Source organism: Triplophysa dalaica, chromosome 22 (genome assembly GCF_015846415.1).
Source record: "Triplophysa dalaica isolate WHDGS20190420 chromosome 22, ASM1584641v1, whole genome shotgun sequence".
Lineage (NCBI taxonomy): Eukaryota > Metazoa > Chordata > Actinopteri > Cypriniformes > Nemacheilidae > Triplophysa > Triplophysa dalaica.
Genome location: NC_079563.1, coordinates 15,064,113 through 15,077,983, shown reverse-complemented (window position 1 = coordinate 15,077,983; position 13,871 = coordinate 15,064,113). Strand labels below are relative to the sequence as shown.

Below are 13,871 nucleotides of genomic sequence, written 5' to 3'. Positions count from 1 at the left end.
CAACTCATACATCTCCTGCAGACTCGTAGACCATGATTTTCCAGGACGTAATTGGCCCCGTCACTTCCTGGTTCACGCTGGGCCATTCATCTGAGCCTGGCCGGGTTAAAACTATTAGTCCAGCAGAAGGTCTTTACCATCTGCGCGGATCTCATAGGAGAACAAAGCCAGTGAAGAGAATTAAAGGGTCGCATGAATGTACTCCAGCCAATGTGTGTGTTTGTATATGCGCATGATGAGAGTGTTCAAAACTATAGTCCTTCCCCCCTGGCATGGGCACACACACATCCTTCTCATGGGGTCTAAAGAAACGGCTGAACCATGAATGAAATGGAAATGACTGTTTGAGGCTTTGGGGAACACACCTGCCCTTTTAAAATGTATAAGAGCAGCTGGGTTTCGGCACTTCTTAACCAAACACTAATCTCATGTATACAGCACACCACCTGCTGGGTAGACATTATCCATGCACTTTATAAATTTACTGCTTTTGTAAAGAGAGGCCTTTGTGAAATTAAAGGGATGCTTCATCCTAAAATGTAAATTCTGTCATCATTTAGCCACATTTGAGTTGTTCCAAATCTGTTGAAATGTCTTTGTTTTGATAACACAGAAAGTTATTTGGAAGAATGCTTATACCAAACAGATCTAGACCCCCATCAGAACAAAGAAATTGAAACAGATTTAGAACAACTCGAATGTGACAAGATGATGACAGAATTTACATTTTTGGGTTAAGTATCCCTTTTAAGATACTACCATGTGTATCACATTTGCAAGCTGAAACAGAAACCTTTAAACACATCTGTTGGATTACAAACCTAAGAAATCTTCTTTCTTCTTGTTAAGTGGTTTTCCCCAAGTACACTAAAGCATTACTGCTTAGTTAATTCATTTTCAAAAGTGTGTAAAGTATATTGCTGAAAAACGTCTGTAATGAAACTGCAATGAAATAAGCGCACGCCAGACCTATGTTAAATACCAGTATGTTACATGCAGCTATACCTCATTTAATGGGATGCAATTTGTCATTAAATTAATGTCATTTATGTGACCTTTCACGAAAAAGTTCAGTTCGCCGTGTCGAATAGACATTGAACTTCATTTTGGGGGATTTGCGCCATCTAGAGGTTAAATAAATCACATCAAACACACACGTTTGCTTTTCTCAAATGGGACGTACTCAGAACTGTTCTCAACACATATTAAGTTATAAATACCCCAATACGAACTCTAACCATAATATAAAACGTTCTGCATTGCATGAATACAACCAAACTAAATGTATTATAATATCAAGCGTGTGTTAAAATTCGTCCCCACACAAAGACTGTAAGCGCAATAGACATCGTATGCATTTTATTTATATATATAAACTCAAAGATTATTTGAACTGATTAAAATCTCCTGTTATTATTCATATATTACAATATTTTTAACCTGAATAATGTTTTTTTTTAAACAAAGGCCAGTGCGGTGGCACATTATGACACTAGAGTGCGACAAACCATTCAGTCTGTCGAATGTGCACGCATACAGTCGCGAACGACCTCGAGACGTAAACAATGCGCGCCGACGCGGGGAATTATGGGATATCTTCAATCGGCGGCGCGGTGCCGCCATGTCTCCTGAAGATAAACGGCTGCTAGTCGTTATCTCCGGTGCACTGTTGTCGCTCTTTTTACTTTTACTCGTTTTGAGCTACATACCGATTTACTTGTATATACTTTTTATCTCCGTCGCGTCTGGCGTCGTTTATTTTCACAAAGCGGAGGAGCTGCAGTTGTTCGAGAGACTAGGCCTCAATCCCCGACGTGGATTTAGCATCCCGCCGGCTCTACTGCGCTGGCTACCGGGCAGGACTTTGAGCGGAGTCCCGGGCGCTGGGAGAAACAAGATACGTAAAAGTGATGCGCGAAATTCCTTCGTGTCACCCAGTGATAGACATTTTGTGGGCACGTTCTATAGAAGAGACCAAACACTCAGCGATTCAGTGTTCAGTCCCCGGGATATACTCATGGGAAGTTACCTCGCCAAGCCTGAGGGAAGTCCTTATGCAGCGGCGAGGGCCGCTGGAGGATCGGGGACTTTCATCAACCCAAGAGAACATCTCCGGGAGAGACTCGCACGGCCTAACCTTGCCGTACACACTCCTAACAGAAGACTGTCATTCGGGTAAATAAATCGCTTTGTTTTATGGATGAGAAAGCGTGCCGGCTGGTCTCTCTGTATTAGGTTTAAATGTCACGTGGAGTTTTTGAATGACAAGTGATTTAACGTCGTGATCTTTTTTAATGTTTCACATTAACTGTTAGAAACATGAAAAATCTGTCACCCTCAAGTTTGCACGCTTTAGCTCTCACATTTTCCCTCCATGATTTGAAAATGTGGGAGTTGCTGGCCTGGTCAGGCGAAGTGCTCCTCCTACACCCGTTAAGACGCTTGACACTCCACGCACTGGGCTCCACAAAGCTTCTCTTGTGACATACACAACACAATTTTGACAACTTTGAGGTGACACTTACCTCATTGTTGTCTTATGCGAAAGGAAGAATAGATTTTCTTAAACGGTGTTTTACGTGTCGTTTACGTAGTAGGAAATACGTTGTTTTTACATAGAATGACGTATGAATCGTAGAATATTTCCTTAAAATGTATCACAATGGTTTCACTTATTGTTTTGTTAACGTTTGTTGGGTTAAGGATAGTTTGACCAAAAATAAACATCATGTACTTCACCTTATGCCATTGCATTTGGATTCATGCATTTGGCAGACGCTTGCGATTTACATTGCATTTTATTATGCACTTGTTTCTGATTATGTGCAATCCCATGAGATCGAACCCATGACCTTGGCATTGGTAGTGCCATGCTATAACCACTGAGCCACAGGACAGCTGCATGCATGCGTGACTTAATTTTTTTGGTAGAATATATTTTGGACAATGTTGGTAACCATAAATATAACATTGGGCCCAAGTAACTCGCGTAGGTAAACAAAACCACCAGAGGCATTTTTCAAAATAAAAGGTTTTGTGTTCTATAGTGGAAAGAATCATATGGGTTTTGAACAACTTGAGTAAATGGCAATATTGTTCTTTTTGGGTGAACCATCCCTTTAAGATGAACTGGATCTTTATACACGTTTAAACTTGTCTGAATGATATTCTGATGATCTGAACTGTTGCAAATCTCATGTTATCAGGGAACCAATGGGCACAGTGAATCGATTCACCATCACCCCCCACAGACATTACCCACTCCAGCAGACGGGGACGTCTCCCGTTGGAGTAATGCCACCTACAAAGTGGGATGGACTGCGTAAAAAGAATATCCTCACCCAACGTAACTCACCAACTGTTCACAGCCCGGTCACAGTAAAGATTGCAAGACCAGATTCAACACAATCATCATTGTGAGTCACTTGTTTTTCCTTTCTGCTTGTGGTCCGGTTAGGATATCTTGTCTCTTGAGATCCCTTGACTTGAAAGCTACCAAAAGTGTTGAATGACTAAAAAGACAAATGTAGATAAGAACCATTGAATGTGTGTGACACTTTCCCTTTATCTGTTTCTAGCTTTAACCATCTGAACTCTCCGGTGGCTGTCACATCCCCAGGAGTCGGGGACCAGGCAGACCCTTGCTCCAGAGAGACTGTTCTGAGCGTGCTCCGAGAGAGCCGGAAGAGGGAGGTGGATGAGGAGGACAAGTTACCGTCAGGGCAAAAGAGTAAAAGGAGGTATGTAGGTGACCAAAAGTAAGAAGCTTTCCAAGAATATTGAAGAATCTTGTAACAAGAATGTTACATAATTGTTATTTTATGTAGGTACACACACACACATTACATTTGTGTGTTTTTGCAACCTTCACGTAAACTTTGTCTTCTTATCAGGCGAAATGACAGCGGTGGAAGCTCTCAATCAGCATTTGAGCCACTTCTTGCAAATGGAGCTCCTTCTCAGCTTGTGCCAAAGTAGGTCACCATTGTTCCTGTAATAGTCTTAAATAGCTGTTTTCCATTGAGTAAATCTTTAACGCTTTATTATCGCATCGGCTTGCAATGTCTTAAGTCATTCTCTTGTTTCTTTCTCAGACCTGGCAGTCTAAAGAGAGGAATGAATTCTTCTGTCATTGAAGAATTCACAATGAAGAGATCTCGAGCCTCCTCAATCAGCTCTGTGAGTGGTGGTCCTGTTCCCAGCGGAGTGCCTGGATCTGTTCGAAACCCTATTCGTAGTTCCTATAGCTCCTCGCAGGGTTATCCACAGGTAACATCCATGATCCTGGAATTTCTTTACAGAAATGCTGGAAATACAAATTGATTTACATCTCTTTTAACTTTCCTTTTTTAGAGAAGGGCAGCATCCAGTCTTAGTCTTTCTCCTTTCACGAGTCCAGGAGGATCTCGCTGTCAGACTCCGGAAAGGGCTTCTAAAAAAGCGCGGTATGTGCTTACCTGGACGGGTTCCCTTAAATAATGATAACCTTCAAAATCACTTGAAAAATAGTGGCAGAGCTTAAGCATGGAGGATTCTCTTAATCCTTTTAACTCTTGGTTAACGGTTTTTGTGTGTGTTCTAGGGAGGATGATGTTAGCTCACCGAGTTTCACATCCTTCTCAAAAACCAATAAGGAGACCTCTGACCCTGCCCCTGCTACAGGTGAGGAAATAAGTATCTCTTTAAGTAGTCTTTTACTAAGTGTTCAGTTGTACGTCTGTGTAATAAATATTGTCTTGTATGTTTTGGTGTGAGTTTGTTTAACTGACAGTGATTATCGTGTATTTAAAACAACACAACTTTGTTAAAACGTTTTTGCTGGTTTATAGCTAAACTCACTCCAAAGTCTGAAACACCTCTTGCAACATCAACATCAGACTCGGGGGGCAGCGGAAAACGCAAGCGCAAAATCCAGCTGGTCACCACAAACAGAGGAGATCAAATCTCATTAGTAAGTTGGAGAACTCCAGATATGCACGAAGGATGTTATAGTGATGTGTGAATGCATATTCATTTGTTATGTAACTTTCTTGCAGCCGCCACCTCCTGAACTTGGCTACACCATCACTGTAAAAGATCTGGATATGGAGAAGAAAGCAGCTTTCACCCAGATACAGAAGGTTTTGGAGGAACCTGGTTAGTTTTGTTTACGAATATCAGACCCACCAGAACTAAGCACTTCAGCATGGAGTGTTGAAACAGTGGCTCATTTAGGTATTCAGGAATATTAATATGAACCTAAAACAATGTTGCGTTTTTATTTTTCCAGAACCAGCGAGTCCTGCTCAAACATCGCAACCAGTTCCAGCTCCCTCTTTAACTCTCTTCTCTAATCCGTCCCTAACATCATCGTCTGAGAGCGCACCAACTGCAACGTCTGCTCCCTCTTTGGTTTCACTCTCTAAACCTCTGCCTGAGACGACACCAGCCACTAGCGCATCCCCTGCGCCAACCATTGACCTCACCATCACCACACCTGGTGCAGTCAGTACTGCTCCCCTGACCCTCACTTTAGGCCCATCGGTCACTAGGACCCTAGCTGCCCCCACCTCCAGTATTTCCAACCCTCTGCTCGAGTCCCTAAAAAGCATGAAGAATAATCCACTTCTCAATTCATCGTCTCTTCTGGGATCCGCAACTACAAGTGCAGGTGCGTCTCACTGATGTAATGTTTTTATTGTTGTACTGCTTGGTTGTTCATGCAAGTAACAACTTTCTATGTTTGTCACTCCATAAACAGCTCCAGCAGTGTCTGCTGCAAGTCTTTTTACACCTGCCCCTTCCACAAACTCCGGTGGAGTTATAAAATCTGAGTCAGGCCCTACAGTGCTACAGTCTTTGCTTTCAACACCGTCTTCCATTTCGACACCTGCGTTAAAGCCAGCCCCCTCCATGGCCTCTGCCTTCGCTCAAATCCTGGCCCAACCTCTTCAACCACCACCATCCTACTCCTCAACACTAGGAGGAGGAGGGAGCTTGTTCAGCCTTATCAAACCTGTGGCTACTCCTGCATCTCAACCGCCTGCATCTACAACTGCTCCACCTACAGCTGCGGTTGGTCCCACCGTATCAACAAACAGCATCATCAACCCTTTGTCATCTGGGTTTAAGCCCATTTTTGGCGCCGCAATTAAGACCCCTGCCTCTACAGCGGAGGTTAAACCCACTCAGCCCACCTTCAAACCTTTATTCGGCAGCCTCACGCAAGGTGGCGTTGTCTTTGGGCAGACCACTGCATCAACGATGTCAACCCCTGCTGCTCCAGTTACACAAACCAGCAGCATGTTGTTTGGTGGACTTATCGGTACCCAGCCACCGGCGGTGCCTGTTTCCTCCACCGCTTCCACACAAGCTCCCACACAAGCTCCCACCCAGTCTCTGTTTGGTGGCTGGAATGCCACAACAACGTCGGCTCCCACTGCTAACGCCTTTCAGTTCGGAGCCGCGGCAACCACGACCGCTGCTCCTGCACTGAGCACCACTACAGCCAGTGCTAGCGGCACCACCTCTGCGTTCCAATTTGGCACAGCGAAACCTGCACCCGCTCCACAGACCCAAAGCATGTTCACGTTCGGCCAGCTGCCCGCTAGCCAGAATTCCACTTCCTCGCCGTTTGGTGGGTTAGGCTTGACCACCACAACCTCGACGCCCCCCACTACGCAAACCACTTTTGGAAGCTCAACCTTTACAGCGTCAGCCTCACCCTTCCCTGGGTCAACACAGCAGCCTCCTGCTGCACCAAAACCTTTTGCATTTGGTGGCAATAGCAGCGCGGGGTCGTTTCCGTTCGGGGCAGCCCCCAGCACAGCCGCACCTGCGTTTGGGACTAACACTCAGTCTACGTTTGGCGTAGCGTCGTCTGGTTTCTCTTTCGGGAACACCACCACCCCTTCTGCGGCTCCTGTCTTTGGGGCCTCCAAACAGACTGCCGCCGCTCTTCCTGCCCCAGCTCCAACATTCGGTTTTGGAGGAGCCTCAACAGGCGCACAGAACCCTCCACCAAGTACCCCCGCGCCTCCTTCTGGGGGCTTTAACTTTGGTGCGACGATGACGGGAACGCCATTTGGAACCCCTGCACCTGCAGCTCAAGCACCAGGGTTTTCTTTTGGTGCTAACAACATGGATAACAAACCTTCTTTTGGTAAGTGGATTGATTTATTATTCGTCTTAGAGAATTTTAGCAATATTTCACATAAAGTGGGATAGTTCATCCTTATGTCATTCAAAACCTCTATAAGCTTTCCTTTAGCTCATTGGTAAGAGCATTGCGTTAACAACGCAAGGTTGTGGGTTCGATCCCAGGGGATTGCACATACCTATGTATACAATGTATAGGATAAAGAATGTAAGTCGCTTAGGATAAAAGCGTTTGCTTAATGCATAAAAAAATGTGTGTGATTATGTCTACAATGAAAGTCAGTGCTGCTCAATGTTGTTTGGGTTCCAACTTTCTTCAAAATATATTTAGTTTTCGATAGAAGAAAGTCATACAGGTTGTGTGACAGAGTGAATAAATTATAAAATATTTTTTGGTGAGCAATCCCTTCAAGGATTAACCTATAAGCGGCACTCCACCTAGCAACCACTGGTATAACCAGATTCTGTAACGTTATTGTAAAAGATGAATTGGCAAAACAATCCTTCTATGTTAAATCATGCAAACATTAAACTTTCTTTCTTTGCTACTAGTAACTTGTTATATTTGTTGTAATAGGAACGTCAACACCCACTTTTGGCCAGGGATCTGCAGGAATGGCGATTCCGTTTGGAAGTCCTGGAACCCCAGGATTTGGTGCAGTGGGTGCTTCATCATTCGGTATGATATAATTGCTTATGTGTGCATGTACTGTAAAGGTTCTGTGTGTAATTTTTTGTAGGATCTATTGACAGAAATGCAATATAATATACATGACTGTCTTCAGAGGTGTATAAAGACCTTACATAATGAAGTGTAAAGTTTTTATTACCTAAGAGTGAGCTATTTCTGTCTACATACACTGCGGTTCCCCTTACATGGAATTTGTCATGTTGTTTCTACAGTAGCCCTAAATGGACAAACTGCTCTATGGAGCGCGCTTCGTAAATACCCTATTTGAGTTTGAATATTAAACGGTTCCGTTATATTTTCTAGGTGCTTCACCAGCCAACTTCTCCATTGGAACGGGCTCCAAGCCCTCTGGGCAACGTCGATTGCAAGCACGCAGGCAACAAAGGAAGAAGTAATACAACTGATCTGAGACCTGTCCCTTCAACCATACATCATTGCGGTCTGGACTATGTTACTATTACTTTGGCTATCCCACCTGCCCCAGATGCAACTGCTGGTCCAAACAAAACAAGGCTCTCGATCAGACCCGTGAGACCAGTCTCACCTCTACAACCTTTCAGACTGCCAGGGCTGGTCAGGTGTGTAGTATCAAGGCTCATGGGGAGTGTAGATTTTAGAGCGCTGGGTTGCCGCGTCCTTGATGGCGGTGCGTCCACTGAAACTCATCAATGGTCCTCACTGATGGAGTCTGAAGTTGCCTGATGAGGAAATCTTGTGTTTGGGAAGGATGGTGAACTGGATGGGTTATACTTGAAGAAACGAAAGACCAAGACTTTCAATTCTAAACTTAAACATGAAATGCAATCCAGGTTTGTTGAAAGAAATGGATTTTTATTTGAACTTTGTTTGTTAATTTTTGGCTGACGATGCATAATCAGATGCACGATCAAGTAAATATTTTTCTCTCTTTGTAAGTTAGTCTTTATTGTCATGCTTTAGATCATTGACTGACATGCTTAAGAGTTTCCACCAAACGCCCTCAAAAGAGTGATTATTTTAACTGTTTCATTTAAAAATGAAAATGCTGTTTTTGTCCGAGTGAATGGATTGAGCTGAATAATAAACAGTATAACTTTTCCACTTTTTTTTCTGCACATTCATCTAAAAGAGGCACCATATTGGGGGAAATCCTGTTGATTTCATTACATTTATACTTTATGCACTGACTTCTCTGTTTGAAACCAAAGCTGATGTTTTTAGCCTAACATGTTCACCTTCATCACACTGTCAGTGTGCTTTTTGGCCGTTGTACTACCTCTCAACTTTAAATGTATATTTGTATTTCACCTAAAGTGTTTTACGAAGTCTTATTGAATATCTAAGTTACTGGTATTTATCCCTTGAATAAGTAAATTCTGCATTTACCACAGACATATAGGCATGTATCTCTTCATGCTTAACCTGTAGCTGTAATCTTCAAAAACACAGAAAGTTAATTTTTTCAGTTAGTTCTTTTCTTATTGCAGTGTGCCTTAGCGTGTTTTGCTTCTGGTTGTATATTATGACTGATGTCTGGTTTGTACTTGGAGAAATGGATGCCAGTTCTTTCATAATAATGTGTGCAAAAGTTAGAGATTGTAGATATTGTTGAGAGTTTGAATGTTTTTTTTATTACTGACTGGAGCGATTCAAACTAGCCTCATGCAGAAGTGCAGCTTTGAGTGACCATACTTAAAGGATCTTATGTTTAGAAAATTTATGTTTGACTGTAGATGATCATTATGCAAATGATCAGATATGCAAAAAATTGAAAATGCCCCCAAAATTTGTGAATTTCAGGATAATTGCTGCTTTTTGCATAAAGTTTAAAATAATTCTCATCCAGAATTTATTAATCATAGAGGACCATGAAAGATTTTTGTATGTCAATTTTTGTCTTTGCATGTACACCATGTTTGAATTTTGTATGAACCATTCCTGGCTTTGTGTGAATCCTTACGGTTAGTGCATGCTTGTGATGTGTTTATAATACCAATATTTAGCAAAAACTCAACCTGTGATTGGATCAGCATGTCTTAAGAATGGGAATCTGTCCAACATTGTGTGGACCACATAAACCCTAGGAATTTAAGTCTTAATCATATTCTTAGGTCTGAAATAGCCGTTTTTCTTTTACATCTGTTCAACATAGTTGTATTTTTACATAACACTGGGTTTATTTACTATTACAATGCACAAATATGGAAGCACAAGAAGCACCCTTAACTTAAATTTGTATTATTTTTGTTCACCCCATTACATGTTTTTGATCTGGCAAATGTAATAACAGACATAACTGGGGAACAAGTTTTTTGTTTTTAAATGCTGTCGGTGTTGTCGCTTTTCGAGTTTTCCTTTAAATTTAGAAATCCCCTCAAATTAAAAAAAATTTGACACGTATTCTGATGGGAAAATGAGACTTGTGTTGAGATAAGAGCTGGATTTCTCAAGCTGTGAATGTTCGACAGCTGTTGTATTATGTATTTTCATATGTTGCTGTAAGTTGATGCCCAGCTTGTGTCTGTGAGTAAATAGCATCACCGCTAACCCTCAAAGAGTGAATGGAGCAGCATGCAGACTGCGATCTGTGTCTGCTTGAAGTTCTGATAATGACATGCTGGTTTTCAATAAAACTGTAAAGTTGACTTTAATTGCGAATGGTGCTTGATATTGCATGACAAATAATTCACATGCTCTTTCGACTAATCGTTTTTATGAGGTTGCAAAAAGGCAGAAAAATAAAATAAAATTTGCATACGAACGTCAAGCAATCTTGCCATCACATTTTAATGAAAGCTCAGGGACATTAACAACCGTGTAATGGTAGTTCAGAAAGCTGATGAGTCTTTCATGATTCTAGATTTTGGGTTTTTTTCGGTTTCTCTTCCTTTTCTTCTTTGATCCTGAGTTTGTAGGATCCTTGCTCACAGTCTCGGAGTTCTCTTGTTCCTCATCAGGTGCATTAGACTGCTGTATGTCCTGCTTTTCCTCACCACCAGTGGGCAATGTTGTGCTGTGACAATAACAAAAAAATTCATGAGTTCTGGGGTCAAAAATGACATTACAATTTGCAAACCTTTTTAAACATCCCCACCATACTTTGAGATGATAAAGCATCTAACTTTGTCTCCCTAATAAATAACTTGTACAAATAAAAACATTTTAACAAACTTACGTAATCGGGACATTTTCTCCAACTCTCTGCGGGGAACGTTTCTCCAACAAGGCCACAAAAAACCCATGAGTCCGTGTTTTTGCTGGGTTGGCACGCAGGCACTGTTTGAAAGGGTCGTGACCCCTCTCTGGCCAGTTTGGAAGAAGATTGACTAATCTACAGGTACAAACGACTTTAAATACTATCCTTATCATATGAATCAAATATGAAACAATAAAGACACTTTTGAAAAGGTACTCCTAGAGTATGAGACCTGAATCCAGGGTTCTGTTCCAGGCAGGCAGACACCACATTCTCATTCTCTTCTGAGTGAACGGAGCAGGTGGAATACACGACACGTTGCACCTGAGGAAACTGCAGCGCGTTGTTGAGACAGCGCAGTTGAAATGCAGCTAGCGACTGCAGACGCTTGTCCTCCTGCGGCTCTAATGCTTCGTCTCGCAAACACACCATTCCTGAAACAAAAACAGTGCCAGACCCTGCTAAATAGAGCTATATCTGCTTAGTGGAGAAAACAGAAAATGCTACTTAGGAATTGGGACAAAAATATTGTTTTAAAAGGCAATGATTGATGCGTTCACGTTTATTACCTGATCCACTACAAGAGGGGTCCAGAAGGATGTACTTAACCTCCTTATATTCAGAGCTCTGTGGGTCTACCTTCAGAAAATCCTGATTGGCCAGCTGTTGACATGTGACCCCGGCACGCAAAAGAAGGGTGCTCATGGTGGACAGGCGTTTTGTGTCGAGATCAAAAGCGAACAGCTTCCTGTTCAAATAATGAAGAAACAGCATACAGATACTAGACCACTTTTTAGGTTGTATTCATCATAAAATGTACATTATACAAGCCTTATGAGAATAAATCATAACGAAGAATGTCCCAAGCCTTATTCTTTGGTGTTAGGCAACAAGTCATAAGCTGTACCCTTTATTTTTCATTATGGCAGCTAGATGGCTGGTTTTGTTTCCTGGAGCTGCACAAGCGTCAATCACATGACTGCCGACTGGGGGGTTCAGGAAAAAAGCAGGAAGACAGCTGGCCTACAAAAACATTTTCATTAACCTACCAGGTTTAAGACAACGCAAAAAGAGCAGGTGTTGTATGTCTCACCTTATCCTGCAATATAATGTGGCCTGCTTTATAGAGGAAGTGATTGTGAAAGTCCATTTTTGAACTGAAAACCAGAAGATCTTTGAGATGAAGATCACAGAGAAATGATTTCCCAGACAGCTGATCAAGATCTTCAAGCCTGAGAAGAAAAAGATAAAGCAGGGGACAATAAACACGAGAGATCTGGTCCATAAACATTGTATGCTTTGCAAAATAAATATAAGGAGACAATGATAAAACAATAACTATGAAACGTACATAAATCAAACTGTTTAGAAATTGACAGAGGACAACTTACCGACAAGCTGTACCCTGATATGTAAATCCTTCTCTTTTTAAATAGTCAATGACATCCTCAACAGTTGTTTTCAATGTGTTCACCCGCACGAATCGTGGAATAACGTCACCTAAAGAGGCGGGGTTATGCAAATGAACCGGAATGAGCTTTGATTGACAAATATGCAGATTGTTTCATAGAAGACAGACACATTAAACCAAGTAACAGAAAAAATTGCAAACTAATAGATAAGACAAAATAGACAAAAAAATACGAATACAAATATTGTATATTATGAAACAACAGCAGTTTTAAAGTTTTTAAATGATCATATATTTTATATGTCGTTTAATAATTGCAGTGATAAAAAACTGTTTTTAGGAATGCTATACGAACTATACACATATAACTGAAAGCATACTATAAACATTACTAAACACAACACATATGTTGGGATAGCATCATCTTTACGACTGTTTATTGGTTTACGTTACCTTGCATCTCCTTGAAACCGGAAGGTAGCAGATCCTCATTTCGACTCACTTTCCTCTTAATTTTAATTCGTGCCAGAGCAGCTTGTAGTCTGGATCGATGTTTCATCATCACGACCTTCCAGCTCCCCCCGCATTTCAACCCACGTCCAATGAGCAGGTCATACGCCAGCACCTGTCCTCACACACGCACAAACGCACATGTATGATCCATAAACACAGCCACGTGTTTTCCAAGGGATGACACGGTTGCCTACCTTTGCTACATGAATCCGGAGTTTTGTTTCTTTTAGAAAGCTGGTGCTGTTGATGATCTCCTGCAGGACCGATGAGTATTTGTGTGTCTCGCATACGAGTGCAAAGAGTTGTTTGATGTTCTGATAAAAAAAACATATTTTTTAAATCAAGGGGTGGGGTGAGAAGGGACATACAGGTCACGTGGCAATTTGATGTTATGTCTTTAAACTTATATAGTTACAAATGTCTGGCATGGATTAAAGACAAGTACAAAAACACTTACTTCGTATTTACTTTCATAGACGAGCGTTTTCACGGCCCCCTTTTTCTGCTCCACTTTTTCAAGAATCTCTGCTGCTTTGTTATAGAGAGCCATGCTTAAAATAACTAAGCTTTAAAACGCTAACCGACACTTCAAACATTCAGGTAAAGCTTAATGAAGTGCCGTAAAAACGTAATTTCTCTTAGTTTGATGGCGAACAAGTACGCATGTTATCCTCTTTGACTGGCTAGAATCGCAACGCCTTTACGACAGTCAGCGCGATATGTTTTACGGCAGCCATTATACTGACGAATGGCCACTAGGGGGACCTAAAGATAGAGTAATCGCCAGTTTAGAGAGTAGAAAGGTCTCCGAGAAATGTGCAGAAAGAGGTAGAGATTATATAAAATGTTTATGTTGCTAATAGCATATACATACCCCGAATAAGATATTAAAGAAACTGTTGTGGATCGAAAGTATCCACCCCTGAATCTGAATTGCAAATGAC

At 41.6% G+C, this 13,871-nt stretch overlaps 2 protein-coding genes across 2 annotated transcripts; one reads left to right on the top strand and one right to left on the bottom strand.

The window, feature by feature from the left end:
• The first annotated feature begins 1,563 nt into the window (after window positions 1–1,563).
• pom121 (POM121 transmembrane nucleoporin) lies at window positions 1,564–8,908 on the top strand. Its single transcript, XM_056736448.1, has 13 exons — window positions 1,564–2,175; window positions 3,207–3,416; window positions 3,579–3,740; window positions 3,894–3,974; window positions 4,095–4,269; window positions 4,354–4,445; window positions 4,583–4,662; window positions 4,830–4,951; window positions 5,037–5,136; window positions 5,270–5,650; window positions 5,741–7,141; window positions 7,715–7,816; window positions 8,132–8,908. Exons 1-13 carry the CDS (start codon window positions 1,622–1,624, stop codon window positions 8,221–8,223), a joined length of 3,552 nt encoding a protein of 1,183 aa, XP_056592426.1. The 5' UTR covers window positions 1,564–1,621; the 3' UTR covers window positions 8,224–8,908.
• A 1,520-nt stretch (window positions 8,909–10,428) lies between these two features.
• On the bottom strand, window positions 10,429–13,658 carry nsun5 (NOP2/Sun RNA methyltransferase 5). The gene is made up of 10 exons (XM_056736449.1): window positions 13,385–13,658; window positions 13,122–13,241; window positions 12,868–13,039; window positions 12,395–12,503; window positions 12,097–12,235; window positions 11,911–12,026; window positions 11,573–11,751; window positions 11,236–11,437; window positions 10,983–11,138; window positions 10,429–10,820 (listed from the first exon to the last, which is right to left on the bottom strand). The coding sequence occupies exons 1-10, from the start codon at window positions 13,475–13,477 to the stop codon at window positions 10,664–10,666; spliced, it is 1,443 nt and encodes a 480-aa protein (XP_056592427.1). The 5' UTR covers window positions 13,478–13,658; the 3' UTR covers window positions 10,429–10,663.
• Between the last annotated feature and the right edge of the window lie 213 nt (window positions 13,659–13,871).